This window comes from Aphelocoma coerulescens, chromosome 2 (genome assembly GCF_041296385.1).
Source record: "Aphelocoma coerulescens isolate FSJ_1873_10779 chromosome 2, UR_Acoe_1.0, whole genome shotgun sequence".
Lineage (NCBI taxonomy): Eukaryota > Metazoa > Chordata > Aves > Passeriformes > Corvidae > Aphelocoma > Aphelocoma coerulescens.
The window spans coordinates 2,594,721-2,610,905 of record NC_091015.1 but is presented as its reverse complement, the minus strand read 5'-3'; the positions used below and the strand labels follow the sequence as shown (position 1 = coordinate 2,610,905).

Genomic DNA, 16,185 nt, shown 5'->3' with positions numbered 1-16,185 from the left:
GGGCAGTGGCAGCTGCTGCCTGGGGCTGCTGGAGGGGTCAGCAAAGCCGTTTCCAACTCAGTTCCCCTTTGCCACCAGCTTCCTCCCCATTTGTCCCACATAAAGGAGTGAAATCTGTCTCCTCCTCCCATCCCTGTCCTGCTTTGGAGCCTCAGGGAGGGTGGGAGCCACCCACAGCCCCAATCCATGGCTCTAAATTCCAGTGGGATGGGCTTTGACCCCCCAGCTGATCCTGTGCCCCTTGTCCAAATGGATCCCAGGGCAGGGAGAACTCTCCTGTGTCAGTACTGTCTACATTTAACCACCCTAATGCAACTTAATTCATGTTACAGCCACTTTGGAAAGCTCCTTGCAGGTAAACTCCTGGCAGCAGGCCCAAAGGAAAGGAGGACAATTCATCACAGATGACTTATTCCCAGCAGCTCAGCTGTACTTTAAAATCAGATGCATCCATCAGGCACTTTATGGCTGCTCCATGGAAGAGCTCTTCCCAGCTCCAGGGCAGAAGACAAGTTTTGGCTAAGCCCAAGTGTTTGGAGAACTCATATTTGGAGTTAAGAACTGGCCAAATCCTAACAAGGAGTGCTTCCAGCCAAGTACTGGCAGCAAAATTAACCTTAACCATACCCACCAGCCCGTGCCAGCATTGCCACCTTCAGCCTGTCACCACCATCAGCCACAGTGAGAGACTGAAAAAACTCAGAGCTTATCAAAAAGCTGCCTGGGACACGACTTTTCACTGGATGAGGGTTGTCCCAGTGAGGAAATACTGGGGACTCACAGTGCTTTTATCTAAGAGAGGCAGAGCGATGGCTGGCTGCAAGCTGGAGCCAGAGAAATTCAAATTAGAATTGAAATACAAGATTTTAACAGGCTGGTGCTTATCCATGAGGGAAAAAAAGCACTGAAAGTTCCAAGGGAAGCAGGGGGTTGTGGGGATTTCATATCAGCTGTATCCCTGAAAGAAATATTGCAGCTCAAGCAGCACAACTGTGCTGGAGAGATCCTGGGGCCGAGGACCAGAAGTGTGGGGATTTTGCAGGCAGAGAGAAAAATATTGTCATGGATTTTATTCTCTGAGTGATGGGTTGGGGTACAGGGAGGCTGCTGCTCCCAAGGTCTGCCAGGGTTTCTTATATTTATCAAAACACTGCAAGAAAATTGGTCTCATCCCTTGAAAACTGGGAAGCAGCAAGAGCCAGCACAGGCAGAACTCAGGGCAGGTCACTCTGTGGAAGTGCAGGGAGAGTGTATTTCAAAATTAAGGTGAAAACTGAGAAGGTCTGGACATTCTGCCCCCCCCCCCCCCCCCCTCCAGTCTGTGACAGGACACAGATTGCACATTTCCATGAGAAGCAGCTGCTTACAGGTACAGGCTGCCTAAATAAACTGGTTTATAGTGATGCCTTGAGGGGCCTCCTAGAAACAGAAACTGGACAGGAGTAAGGGAATAAGGCAGGTGTTTATTTGAAAGGCCTCCAAAGGTACCCCTGGGGGCCAGAGGCCACTGCCCAGATGGACCCCAAGGTGGACCCCAGGTCATGAGTTCTTCACACTTTTATAGGTTGGGTTCGTTTGCATGTCAGGGTTAATTCTCCAATTAAAGCTTCAGTTAATGATGTAATTCCCCTCAGCTTGCCCCCCTTAGAGGCTCTTTGGTTTATACCTTTTGGGCCTAGGATGGTCTGGGTGTCCTTGCAGAGCAGGCCCAGAGAGGCTTTGTTGTGTCTGCCCAGCACAGAGAGCAGAGGTTACCAGGCTACAAGGAACTTCAGAGTTCCACACCAGGCAGTGCAGGATTTGAAAAATAGAAAAGTTAAAACCTCAGGCATCAATAGTGGTCAGATTCTTTCTTTGTCAAGGCAGCTGGTGGTGCAGAAAAAAGGAGAAAATGTTTCTGTGCAGCCCCAAAAAAGCACAAGTTTAAAGAAATGAGTGTTCCAGCACTTGAGGTTTGCAGGAGAGCCATGTGTGGTCTGTGACATCCCAGTTTCTTCCCTGTGCTTCAGGGGCTGATTCAGAGCCCTTTTCCTGGAGAGAGGTTTGATCTTCACAGCTTCCCTGGGACGGGTGAGGAAGGGCAGCAGATGCCTCTGCTCAGCTTCTGGGAAAATATTATTGATTCACACTCCTGTGTAAGCAAAATCAGAACCTGCAGCTCCAAGTTACAGCCTGAATTTAGCAGCCACTGCACAGAACAGTCCCCACAGCCCTGCCCCTGCTCAGGCAGCTTTTCCAAGGGATCTGCTCACTCCTGCAGGTCCCTAAAATCCCTGTCAGAGGATCCCTCCCCTCTACAGAGACATCAGGATGGAGCTGAACAGAAACTGAAACTGTGGCTCGCTCTCAACCCAGGATTTATTCCTCAAGAGATGATTGAGGGTTGCAAGATGCTTTTTCCTACTGGCAGGAAAAACATGGCAATGAATGGTGCTGCTTTTTGTGAGAGAGGAACCTGAGAGCTTGGCTGAGCTTCAGGGCAGTGCTGGGGGAGTGGAGCAGCCTCGTGAGCACAGGGAGGGTTAATTCCCTGCTAAGTCCCAGGTGCTGAGGTTACCCCCAGCTCCCTGAGCTCCTCCATCAGGAACTCCAGGAACTGTCTGAAAAGAGACATTTCTTGAAGAGAGACATTTCTGAACCTAGGCAGGATAAAAGACAGGGACAACACATCTGGAGTGACTCCTGCTCTGCTTTTTTCCAGGGAAGTCAGGATCCCCGTGCTGGGGAAGGGAGCAGTGATTTTCCTATCTACAAATCCACTTTGCACTGGTGGTGTTGGTTGGGGTTAAAGCCTGACAAAGTTCAGGCTCATAAAAAGAGGCTGACAAAGCAAAGCAGAAAAAGAGAAGCTTCCAAGACTTTCAAGTGAGAAACAAAACAGCACTGTACAAAAATGACTGGCTCTCCATTTGCCTGGAATCCCCAGGCTGCTCTCCACTGGCAGGCTGCATGGCAATGCCTGATTAGCTTGCACTCCGTGTCCTCACTGTGCTGCAGGAGAGAAGGACAGGGCTGGCAGGGTTTGCAGCAGCTCCAAAAGTCCCAGCACTGCTGCAGTGAAGACCTGCCCACATTTCGTAGCATTTCTCCCAGAGAGAACAAGATCTGCCTGATGGATGAATGCAGAGACCCAGAAAAAGGGAATTCATAACCTGGATGGCAAGTTTTGTATGGAATGAGCTGAATTTGAGGTAGGTTGATTCATTGCAGGGGTGATCTGCTCAGCTTTCCAGTGGAAGCTCCACTGAGTTCACAGAACTGCTGCCAATATGTTCAAGCAAAGAAAGAGGTTGGAATGGTGAGAGGAGCCCATCCAAAGCTGATTTGCAGATAGTCCCAGGTCAGGCTAATCCTGTGCCTCAGCACTCAAGTGCTACAGAAAGCCTGAGACAGGCAGGTATCAGCGAGGGGATAAAAACAGAGCTTGTTTTGTTCTAAGGAAGGGGGCTGGCCTAACTTTTGTCCAGCAAATTCCTTCCTGAGCTGATAAAGGCAGCAGCAGATTGAATATCGAGCCCTCTCAGGGAACACTGTGCTGAAACCTGGGAGGTTCTGCCCAAAATCCCCCTGCAGAACTGCAGCTTCCCAAAGTGCACCCACTAGCCCTGCTTGCCAACCCTCACAGACAGAATTTGCTGACACATAAAACCTTCACTTTTTGAATTTCATCTCTGTTTCTCATCCTCTCCTGCAAATGCTAAAGAAATGAAACGATCTGAGGCTGCAAAACCACGCTGCTGCCACTGCATTTCAATTCCCAGGCACGGTGCCTGGGCTCTGTCCCTGTTTAACTCTTCTCCTGTTTCTGCCGCTGAACGGGCCGTGAAAATCTATTCTTCACTTCCTTCATTGTGTCTGGATACAGTTGAAAATCTTTCTTTCTCTTTTTCAAAGTGTTCTCCAGAGCAGCCTTCAGAGCTTTGTTCTCATCCAGCTGGAGCTCAAGCCTGCAAGGAAACAAAAGGAAAAACTTCCCCATGAGCTGGAGAGCTTCAAAGCAAATTAGAACAGTTGCCTTGTTCTGGGAAAGAAACACTGAAACCCAGGAGCTGCGGTGATTTTATGACAGCCGTGAGAAAGAGCAGAATGAGCAGTTGTTTCACCTCTCCCTGAGGTAGGAAAGAGTAATCCCAGCATGGAGAAAGGAAGAAAATACCTTGTGATCAGCTCCTTCACCTGAAATTCCAGGGGCAGCTTGGACAGGGCTGCAGAGAGCTCGTTTCTGTCACTCACATGCAAGGGGAGTCCTGACAGGCCTGCAGATTCAATCACAAAATGGAGTTTTAGTAAAACAACAAATCAGTTTTGGCAGCACACTGAGTCAGTATCAGGAAATAGTGAATAAATACTTAATCTCTTAAATTCTATGTTACAGCCATAATATATCACAAATACATGACAGACTTATTTTAATTTCCTTCCAGCAGAATAAAAACATGATGAATTTGCATTTCAGGGCTAAATATGTGCCTACGTATGTAGAGAGGAAAACAATGAATCCAAAATGCTTAAGTGACCAAAACAAGAGGTGACAAACAGCTGAAAAGGATTAATTTGATGTTGATCTTGTAGCTGTGTTTGAGATTATGACAGCTGTTCCTTCTTGAATGTCTGGGACAAAGTTTGCACGTGGCACCCATTCACACAACTTTTGTAAAGCACTTTGATGCTCAGCCTAAACACAGTGTGGGTTAAATGTACTTCAAGGTGCGTTTCAAACCTAGGTTCTAACTCAGGAATGCTTTCCTAAATAAAGGTCTACCCAAAACATGCAGCTCTGGTCATTTCAAAAGAATTCAGAAACTTTTTTCAGGGCTAAAGGGAAAAGATAATTCAAATTTACTACTGGGACTGGAGAAGAAAAACCTGTGACCAGTGAATTCCTAGAGTGGAAGGAGGATCAGAGAAGTGTTCAGGGAGCTCAGAAAGGAGTGCAGGAAGTGAGCACAGCTATTGCAGAGGATGCTCAACTTATCCCAGCCCTGAGGGACTGCAGGGTAGTCTCTGCTGTCAATAAAAAGCTGAAAGATTTTAGTAAATGTAAGTAAATGGCTTTCTATAAAATAATCAATAGCAAGCATGGAGCCAGGTAACACAAGGGAAAGTTCTGTGTGGTTCAGTCCCAAATAAATTATGGATATAAAAAAAACCCCCAAAACCAGCTAAATGAAGAAAACAACAGGCTGGAGCTGGCTGCAGTCCTTATAACTGGGAATACAGCACCATGACAGTGAACACCCAGGCTGGCACCTGTGCTGTGATTCCACTGAACACTGCAATTGCTGGTTTGTGCTTGTGCTGTCATGTTGGCACGTTTCTGTATCCCTTTTCCCAGTTCACATCCCTCATAACATCAAATATTTTCAAATAAGTACATCTGGTATTAAAACACTAAATCCTCCTCGTGTGGAATATCTGAAAGAACCTGGTTGGAGAGTACTGAACTCTGACAAAAACAAATGGGAGGAAAAGGCTGCATTGTATAACTAAAAAATGCTTTTGAACTTGAGGCTGTGCTTTACAGGCCTGAGGAAAACTTGCTGTTACTTACCTATCCCCCCTTTGGGATTATTCTTTGATAATTTGGAATTTGGATAAGACAGGGGAAAAAAGCACAGAAAATGAAAAGCCTGAATAATTCTAAAACACAACTGGGTTGTTTCCAGCTGCTTAGCATCATTATCTACTTCCCTTGAATTGAAGAGACCAGAAACATTAGATTAGTAATTAGATCAGCTCTCTCCAATTTTGCACTTTCAGAAAGAAAGGAAAATATTATGTTAATTAGCAGGTTCTCTGGTCTCTATTTTGTATTCATGCTTTTCATTTCTTCTTATTTCCTCAACCATTGGCATGAAAGCATTGAGATAACCTCCATGCTCTGCTGAAGAGGTGTACTACAGACTTGTAGACTTGGTTCTTGTGCAAACTCCAGAGAGTTTTGGCACATCACAAAGCTCTCATCAAAGCAGGGTGGTGAAATAGATTGTTACCTACTCATCTCATGGATTTAGAGAGGATTTCTCCTTATTAGCCTTACTGCCAATCCTTTTCTACTTTTGCTTTTAGTCCTTAAGCTAGAGGAGATTAATGAACTAAATATTAAGTGAGAAGGAATCTGTCACACTGGTGAAAACAGCTTCTTCCTCTGGCTATGAAATGCTAACTACCAGAGGGGAGTTACTAAAACTTTACTACAGCACAACAAAACTTGACCAAAAAGCCTCAGGACCTGGAGAGTTTGTCTCTCTTGGAGCTTGCAAGGGGAATCTTTGATAACAGAACACATCAACATTTCACCAGGCTGTGTAAAATTCTCAGCAGTCAGAAACTCAGGGCAGCACCAAAATGCTCCCATACTGTTGGGATCTAAATTTTTCTGCACTACTTTTTCTGCTCTCAGTTAATACAGGTGAGACAACTCTAAGAATCAGTGCTCACACAAAACCCCATGAGAATGGGTCAGTGTGGCCTGGAGCCCCTTCCAAGGACACAACAATCCTGCTCTAAGGAACAACTCCATGTTTTACAGAGAGGAGTAGGTTTGAAGGGCTCATTCAGTCCTCATTCAGGATAAAGGTTCCTCTGAAGGGCTCATCCAAGGTTTCTCATGAGGCTTGTGGTCCCTCTGCTCACCCTAACCCAGGCTGCTACCATCCCAACATTTGCCAAATTGGAATTCCCCTCCCTGCTGTTCATCTCCTGGCATTTGAAGTCTTCTTACTTTATCAAAATACACATAAAAAGGGAAACCACTGGAAAATTTTCCTTAAGAATATGTGCCATTTTATTGGTTTAGACACTTTACAGAATCAGAGTCCTTAAGCAATAAAAGGATCTGATCAGGGAAATAAAAATTTAACATCCACCATGAATTCTTCTTCTTTAACTACGCCAGGGAGGCTTTCATATTTATAGCAGGAGATTATCACGTTCATGGGATAATAAATTACACCAGATCTAATTACTTCATCACCAGCAATAGTTTTTCATAGGCACTGACAGGGCTTAAATTGGGATGCGTCCTTTAATTCTGCTCTTAACCTTCAACTGAATCCCTCAGGCACGAATACAAAGGGAGCTCTGGGCCTGGGGGCAACACAGAGCAGGGGAAAGCTTTTTGTTCTGGAGTTATCCCATGGAAACACACTGCAAAAAAATCCTGATCCCGCTCAGACCTGTGGGAAAATCCTCTAGAATTAAGAGGGGCCAGGATTTTGCCTCCTGCCTTGCTCCTGGGCCTGAGCAGGTCCCATCACCACGTGCAAGGCCAAGCACTGGGCTGGCTTTGGCAGATGGAGCCTGAATGCTGTCCCTGTCTATTAAGCACAGAGGTGAAATAGGGGACGTGGCTGTGGCTGAGGGCTCCCCCTCACCTCTTGTGAGCCTCAGGGGAGGTTTCTGTGCAGTTGTGCTGCTCCCTGGATCCACCTGCAGCTTTTCAAGCTGCTGTTCCAAGATGTCATTTCGCCACCGCTCTTCCTGAAGCTTCTGCTCAGCTTCCAAGACTCTGTCACTGCTTTCCTCCACCCTGACAGGCAGAAAATAAAAAGGGAGTTCAGCTCATTTGTGTCATGTCTATGTCAAGTCAGTCTTGGTACTGAATCCTGCTTCTTTCTGCAGAGCTCCCAACAGAAGGGAAAGAACTTTCCATGCATCCAAAGGCAGAAATCCCAGCGAAATTGTATCAGATGACATCTTCTAAATATGCAAAAGAGAATTAACTAATGAATACAGTTGGAAACAATGGGTTTGTTAATGGAGATTGCTCAGATCCCTTAACTCTGGCTCCCTGTGTGAATTCACCCCTCAGATGAGCAGGAAAGCTGCAGATTGCTGAGGAGAGATCTTTTATTACAGGAATAATAAACTGCATTTTTTAGACGCTCTGGGAAAGCTTGGAAGGAAAATAGTTTATAAGAACACAGTCTAACATTTGCGTCAGCTATCTGAGAGGAAGAAAAGAAACTTGAGGTTGCTTTTAATAAACTTGGCCATTAGACACAACCATGGATGGGAGAGGGTGGAAAAGAAACTGGTGATGACAGCACAGAAGAGCAAATTGCCTCTCTCCATTCTGCATAACATCGCAGAAAATTAACTGCAAAAATCTCATGTGCACCCACAGATGCTGCTAGTGGGGCAGTGGCTGACACCACGTGATTCCAAGGAGTTTAAGGATAAAAAGAAGCCCAAATTGACTCATTGTATTGGATTGAATAAGAGAATTTCCCTCCTGACCCCAGGGGTGGAAGCTGGTTACTCTCTGAATCAAGAGACTTGATTAGTTTATTTCCCTCCTAGCTGGCATAACTAAAAAAAAAATATTACAACTATAATAAAATTATATCACTGGCTTAAAAATGTAGCTACAGGCAAGACTCGACCTCCTGTGGTAGTGAATTCCCAGGCTGGTGATGTGCTCTGAGACATTTTATTCCTCTCAGTGGTTCTGCATTCACTAAATTTTCATTTGCCCCTGGTGTTCCTCTGGCATCCACTTTCACAAAAAGTGGGGGGAAAATGGCAAGATCTGTGGGGTTTTTTTTAATGGAATCATCTGCCAATAGGAATAATTTAAACTAAAATGCTGTGGAAAAATCCCACTCGTAGCAATTCCCAGTGCTCTCCTCTTGATTTAAACATTATCTGTGTTACCTGAGCTTTGTTACAGCCCAGCAGTGGAGAAAAGAGGAGGAAAACCAGATTTTTTAACATATATTCATGTTGAAATCTGCCTGGTGCTATATTACCCTGAGGTCTTGTAAGAGTTATTGCACAGTCTCACAAAATTTATGTTACCTGCTTGATAAATGTGTGATAACTGTGGAGCTGCTGAATCATCAGTTTATGGCACATTTTACAAGCAACTGTGCATTTCATTGACTCTGTTTTTCATTATCCCATATTGGTGGTGGGCACACTTCAGTTACCACTCACAGCTCCATCCTCATCTGATTGCACAGCTCTATTAAAGTCACTGGGCTTACAAACATGAAAAGGATTTTTCCCAGCATGTATTTCCAGAATTTACCTTTAAAAGCACCTTTTCCACAGTTCTAAAAGAAAAATCTATTTTTTTTTCTGACTGTGTTTAATCATGCAGGACAAAAGTTATACAAGTGAGAATGATAATGATGGTAAATTAAAGCAAGTATTCAAACACTGCTTATTGTATTGACAAGCACACAGATGAAAGCATATTTCCAATAGTGGAATACATATTTGGGAATCAAATAACATATACTGGGGAAAAAAACAGTAGCTGAAAGGTGTAAAAAAAATTACTTTGCTTTCCCTTCCCTTCTAAAACATAGTTGGCTTTTAACATCATCTTACATTGAATTGAATCATACAAAATAAAATGAAAAAAAAAAATCACTGTAATGCCTCAGTTAAACCAGAATAAATTCATTTAGAAGAGGATATGGTGAAACTTAAATAGAATGTGGAAAGCTTTGGAACAGAATATTATAACTATAATTACAGTATTTACTACTGATGAATAATATTGCTGCCTCAATAAGGCCATGCATATATAAATACAGGAATTCTGGTTTTATCTAGGTGCAGCAAGCCAGAAGATGGCTCCATTTTTTCTGCCCTTTGTTCTAAATGAATAATAAAAAGAATGAATCATCAGCCAGGCAGGGAAATTGAGCAGAAAAATTTTGAAAAGCCCCTATTTAAGGCAAGGATTGCAGTGTGTGATGTACTGTGGTGCATGTCCCAGACTTCTGCAGTGCTCCCTGATCCCAGCACCCCACAAAGGATGCTGGTGGGATGAGGCTGTACCTTTTCTGCAGCACAGTCACCAGTTCCAGGAGCCTGTCCCTCTCCACTTCAGTAGCCTGGAACAGAGCCCTGTGCTCTGTGATCTCTGCCTGCAGCACTTCCCAGCCCTGGCCAGCAAACCTGAGGAAAGCACAAGCACAGAGAGTCTGTTTCCCACTTCTTAAATGAAAGAAATGAAACAAAGGCAGGGTTTGAGCAACATCTCAAACACACTTATCTGAAGGTGAAGGCAGAACGCAGAGCCAGGCTCACTACCTCCCCCCAGCACCCATCTCTAGACTGCAATACATAGAACAGAAATATTCAGGTATAAAGTCACAGGGAATGTCATTAGAAACCTGCTTCCAGGATGCTTCCCCTCCCCATCACCCCTGAAAACAAACTTCTACCTCTGATCAATTCATTACCCCTGACTCTCCTCCCACTGCTACTGCCAAAGTAAAAGAAGATTGTATCTCCCAAGTGCTACACAAAAGTATTAAAAGCCTTGATATTGATTTTCTCCCTCTGAAAGGCTTCAGGCAGCACTTGCACAATGGCTGTTTTTGTGTCCAATATGTGATGAAAGGAAGGGGCAGTTTTCCCATGTACCCCATTATTATGTACTTCATTACTTCTCTGACCTCTCTGCATTCAGGAAGATCTCCTTTGGAATAAAAAAAGCAGGAGAAATCTTGGTGTTTGGGAGTGAAAATGGAACAGATTGGTGACAAAGAAGAAATCAATTACAAAATTAAAAGAGAAATCAGATGTTAGAGCTCTTGGACAGCTTCAGGTAGGAAGGATGGTGCAAGAAGCTTTCATTACAGAAACAAGGCAGACAGGACAAGGATTTCCAGCAGCTTGCAGAGCATGGCAAAGCACCTCCCTTGCTCCTACTGAAGTTTCTATACCCACCTTCCAGGCGGGATGTTATCCCTGAGGAAGAAAGGCTCTGTGGCTGCCGACCCCACAAGCCTGTGGCCCATCGAGGACACTGCCCTGCGGGAGGAAAGCTTGGTCAGGGTGTCATAGGTTAGCAAGCATAGTCCCAGAAGGGATGTCCTTGCTAAGGGGTGCTTACAGCTTCCTCTATGACCTGATAGAACCTATCAGTGGCCAGTGTCATAGGCCAGCATTTCTCCTAATTCTTATCTCACAGAAGATAAACAGTAATGAGTATTTTAGACCAAACCACTACACTAAATTGGTGTTTCCGCCCGGTTACAAACCCAACCCGCGACACCAGTTTGAATATGGGCAATTTTTTAAGCCACTTAAAGTTGTGACCGCCTCTGTGATCCACACTTAAGAATAGACAAACTCCCCCCCAAGCTCTCTCTCGTTTACAGCACTGGCACAGGTGGCTGCAGGCCCCGTGTGGGGGCCAGTGGGCCACGGCCATCCTGGAGTCACAGGCCTGTTCCATCCATGGAGCCCCACTGCCTTGCCATGGGCAGCCAGAGCGACCTGGCTCCCCCCCCCTCTCCACTGTGATAAGAAAAATTCAACATTCCAGCTGCAAAGCTGCAAGGCCCAGGTGAGATTAACCCTTTTATTGCTGTGAAGAGCTGAAACCCTGAGGGAAGAGAGAGAGGAGATGCTTAAAGCTGAAATCCTGTTGTGAAGCTATGATATATCAGAGTATCCCGTTGTAATTTCATGAGGATATGGGGGGTGGAGGGTTCAACTCGTCAGCAAAAGCACCTGTGCTGAGATAGGCAGATGCTGACGCAGCTGTAATTTCATGAGAAGTTTGGACAGGGAGAGATGGACCAGATGAGAACTTTTGCTCCAAATGGGAAAGAAGAAAACCTCAGTCCCTAGAGATGGAAGCGATGAGGACTTTTGCTCCAAACAGGAAAGGAGAAAACCTCAGTTCCTAGACATGCTCCCAGAGATAGTTCTAATGATGAAGATGAGGAAGACCCTTTGCTCCCAGGGAAGGAGAAGGGCCTCTGTTTTTTGTTTCTGAATGGCTCAACCTTAAAATTGTACCCCAAAAAAACTTCAAGCGTGGACCCTCGAAAGCAGTTGTGGGAAAAGCTGCAAGTCGGGGGAAGGGACTCACATTGTGAGCAGAGAGACTCCTCTTCCTGAATGGACTGAACAATATTTGGAAGTGGGTGGCTGTCTCGGTGTGATACTGTTTTCATAGCACGAGCAAGGAGAGACTTCTCTTTCTAAATGGACTGAACAAGGTTATTATGGAAGTGGTAAATGGACTGAACATCTTAAGGGTTGTCTTTACATTGTCAGTGGGAGAAGGGAGGAAGGTGGGGGGAGGAGGAGAGTTCTGAAGGTGGTATAATTTTTTTTTTTCTCTTCCCTTCTTTTAGGTCTGTTAATAAACTTCTTTATATTCTTTCAAGTTTGGTGCCTGCTTTGCGTTTCTCCTAATTCTTATCTCACAGAAGATAAACAGTAATGAGTATTTTGGGCCAAACCACTACACAGGGGCTCCACACAGGGCAGTCTTCCCAGAATTCCAGTCATTTCCCAATGTCTGTGTTTCATAGGGAAGAGCTCCCTCACCCCATACCTTCACCCAGCACTGGGAGAGACAATCCCAGCTCTGTGCAGTTTGATGGTGTTTGCATGTCACATTTTCATAACCAAATGAACCCCTGCTCTGCAGCAAGGTGCACGACTTGTATTTCCCAGAAAACGTTTTCTGAAACCTGCTTTGTGAAAACCCTCAGGAAGATCTGTCAGGTTCTCTGTTGTAAGAGGAGGAGCCAGCTGATAACGGTGGAATATCACTTCCAGCCTGGATGGGTTTGATATATGATGATTTGTGTGCTTGGGACACCCCATTTGGATGTGTGATTGTTTGGGACACCCCATTTCAATGTGTGATTGTTTGGGACACCCCATTTCAATGTCTGTTTGTTTGGGACACCCCATTTCAATGTGTGATCGTTTGGGACACCCCATTTGGATGTGTGATTGTTTGGGACACCCCATTTCGGTGTGTGATTGTTTGGGACACCCCATTTCGGTGTGTGATTGTTTGGGACACCCCATTTGGATGTGTGATTGTTTGGGACACCCCATTTGGATGTGTGATTGTTTGGGACACCCCATTTGGGTGTGTGCTTGTTTGGGACACCCATTTCAATGTCTGTTTGTTTGGGACACCCCATTTCAATGTGTGATTGTTTGGGACACCCCATTTCGGTGTATGATTGTTTGGGACACCCCATTTGGATGTGTGATTGTTTGGGACACCCCATTTGGATGTGTGATTGTTTGGGACACCCCATTTGAGTGTGTGTTTGTTTCCTCAATGAGTTCAGCTGCCCAAAGGCAAGTCCCTGCAGATTTACCCCACATTTCCTTGTCTTTAGGCTGTAGCTAACAAGAAGATAAAGCCTTAACATGGTGGAAGAGGCAGAGGTGCCTTCTAGGCTAGGAGTGGTTAATCCTAAAATCAAGTTAAGGTTGATGCTGACAGCATTGGCCTCATCTTAAAATGCAGATTTTTACTCTGCTATCTCCAAGGGGTTTAGCACCTATTTATGGTGGTTTTAATTTCACCTTTTCTGAAAGGAAAAGATGATTCACTACAAAGAAACAGAATGGAGAGTTCATCAGCATATTAAAGTTAATGGAAGGAGTGAGCCTTGCTGACCAAGTTATTAACAGCTCTCAGAGTTTTCAGGATCATTCATTGCCCACCTGACACATCAGCTCTTTCCATGACAGAGCCCTTGGCCCCGTACACAAGCAATAATTTATGCATTGCACTTAGTGGTTTCCAGAAAGCCATTACCTAGCTTTGGTTCCTGCTTACCATCAGCAGACATGTGAGGTAAAAAAAAAAAAGGGGGATAAAATATAGGTTTGCTCCAGGAGAGCACAACAACTTCTGCAGAGTTAAAAGGGGGAGAATTAAAGCAGTCAGAAGAGTACAGTAACTTTTAAATTAAGGATGTTTTAACTCTAACTCAAAAACACAGAACAGGATTCTTCTTACATTTTATAGTAATGTTCTACTTAGACTCAGGGATACTCAGCTGATTTTAAAGCCAAATTTGATGTCTAAAGTAATGAGGTAGGAAATTACACAGAAGAGATCAGTTGTAACTCTAACTTGATGAAAAATTTTCTCCTTCCTCATAAGACCAGTCTCAAATCCTCACTGCCAATTAGACCATGAACTCTTCAGCAACAAACTCAGCAGCAATTTAACAGGAAAGGATATAACTTTCTGTGGTACCACGGTCCCTTTACACAGCCAGAGTGACCCAGAGCCACATCAGTGTAAACAGAAATCAGATTTATTGCTGCACTAAGATTAGTGTAATTTACACAGTCCTCAGTGAGGCTTTCAAAAGGGTGTTTGTTAAGAACAAATGATGTGGTGTGTTTTCAACATTTCTGCATGTAAATCCTACTCAAAAGAGCATTTATTGATTTAAATAATGCACCAGTGATTTAGTGCTTACCTAAAATGGCACTTTGTATTAATTCCCCACCCTGCTCACAGAAGTCTGCTCATTAGCAGCCCCGTGTCTCATAAGGGAAAAGACTCCCAGGCACTTAAGCTGACCACATAAACATTATCTGAGCTGCAGGAGGAGAAATAGCTGCTCTACCATCATGCCAAATCTAGTCATGTCTGCAAGTGTGTACATCCTTCTCTGTTCCAGGACAAAAGTCCAAGAGATAATGTGATTAGAGATTCCCATAAACTGCAAACAGGCTGCCACAGCTGTTGGCACAAGGCACTTGTGGTTTGATGAAACTCCCTGGGAAAACTCAGGCTCCTGAATTACTCACAGTGTGAAATATTGACATTCTGGTCTTCTTACCGGGCAGATTCTGTCCTTCCAGGCTCACAGCTGCCTGCTTCCACTGGTGCTCCTGAGTGCTCAGAGGGTGATGGATAAGCAGATCCTGACCCATCCCATGGATGGGCAGATTTCTTCTGTTAATGGTGGAGCAGGTTATAAAACCAATTACATAGTTCAGAGGAAAACAGCTGCACCAAAGCCAAACCAGCAGCTTTTGATTATTGCTACAAGCAAGACAGAACTTTTAATTTACAGGACCTCCTCAGAAGCTTTGTTTAAATTTCTATCCATTGCAGGATTAAAATAAAGCAGAAGTCAGTAAAAAGTGCAGATTATATGAAATCAGGGTACACTAGAGAACCCACAGTGCAGCATCATCACTGCCAGCACAGCTGGCTTGTGTCCCTAACCCAGGTTTGATCCTGGGTTCAGTGCTCCAGCCCCCATTCCTGAGGTATCTGGCAGATTCACGACCTCACCGTAACCCCAGGAGGGTTTGGGATCAGTGGGAATGGCATGCCTAAATACTCTTAACAAATCCTGACTGTGGGACAGCAGCAGCTGGGTACCTGCTAATGTTGGTCTGACACATTTGTTTGCTTCCTCCTTCCAGCAGCCAAGGGTGCTGAACACTGAGGAGTCCCCAGTGCAGCCCCAAGCCCTGCTGTCAGTCAGTGACAGTCCTGTCATGGGGCCACGTGTGGATGTGATCGGTATTTCTGCTTAAACAGCCTGAAGTTATGCACAAAGGAACTGAGGAGTTACAAAAGAGTATTCCTGCTTTATTATTCCATCAGGAGAGACAGTCAGCAGGACAGGGATCACTGTCTGGAGGCAGCAACCATCTCAGATAATAGGGGAGAAGGAAGTGGAAGAGCAGATCTAAAATGATTACCGAGTGTGCTCCTCTAATTAATTTGTTCTGGCTACCTGATGTGTGAGTTGCCCAATCTTCTCTTCCAGTGTTTTCACCGTTGCTTCTCGCTCAGCCACCAGCTCCCTGAGCTGCTCTATCAGGGAGTTTTGTTGCTGAATCTCATTGTTCAAGTGGTGCCCCATAATCTGCTGAGACTCCTTGTTCTCCTCCTCCTTCTGGCTCAGGCCCTTTAAGATCTCCTGCATTTGCTTCTGCTGGCTCTGGTAAAACAGAAACAGGTGAGGTCTTTATTTTGTACACAATGATTATTTTAACCCCTCCAAGACACATATCCATTTAGGAATGGTAGGGCAAGCCCCTGCCCTGCCAAGCCCATTCCTTGGTGGGAGCACACTGGTGTCACTGGTGCCACTTTGGGAATTGGATTTGTTATGTTGACCTGAGCAATGGTCAGATTCAATTTGCTGCCGGCTTTGCTGCTCAGTGTAGCAGAACACAGAGCAAGAAAGGCTGGCCTTTGACAAAGAAGTGACTTTTTTCATAAACTGAATGAAACTCAAGACTTCAATGAGCTTTTTGTGGAATTAGAACATGATCAGATTGTGTGACAGTGATATTAAAAGCTGAGGGTACTATGGGGTGACAGATATGAGGCCAGGCTGCTTCACCAGTGGGTTTTGGAGGTTTTTTCCACACTGACAAATCTAATACCTGTCATGCAGTTTGTTCTGTCAG

At 44.8% G+C, this 16,185-nt stretch overlaps 1 protein-coding gene across 5 annotated transcripts in view; it reads right to left on the bottom strand.

The window, feature by feature from the left end:
* Positions 1–1,443: 1,443 nt before the first annotated feature.
* Positions 1,444–16,185, bottom strand: part of CCDC13 (coiled-coil domain containing 13) — a 29,384-nt gene continuing 14,642 nt past the window's right edge. For 3 of the 5 annotated variants that reach the window (XM_069006261.1, XM_069006264.1, XM_069006266.1), the window contains 7 exons: positions 15,504–15,710; positions 14,592–14,707; positions 10,693–10,776; positions 9,796–9,915; positions 7,377–7,531; positions 4,157–4,256; positions 1,444–3,947 (listed from right to left, as the gene is read on the bottom strand). In XM_069006261.1, the coding sequence (XP_068862362.1) occupies positions 3,788–3,947; positions 4,157–4,256; positions 7,377–7,531; positions 9,796–9,915; positions 10,693–10,776; positions 14,592–14,707; positions 15,504–15,710 (942 nt within the window). In that variant the 3' untranslated portion in view covers positions 1,444–3,787. The remainder of the gene's footprint in view (positions 3,948–4,156; positions 4,257–7,376; positions 7,532–9,795; positions 9,916–10,692; positions 10,777–14,591; positions 14,708–15,503; positions 15,711–16,185) is intronic. The other 2 variants (XM_069006265.1, XM_069006262.1) reach the window with 2 other exon arrangements.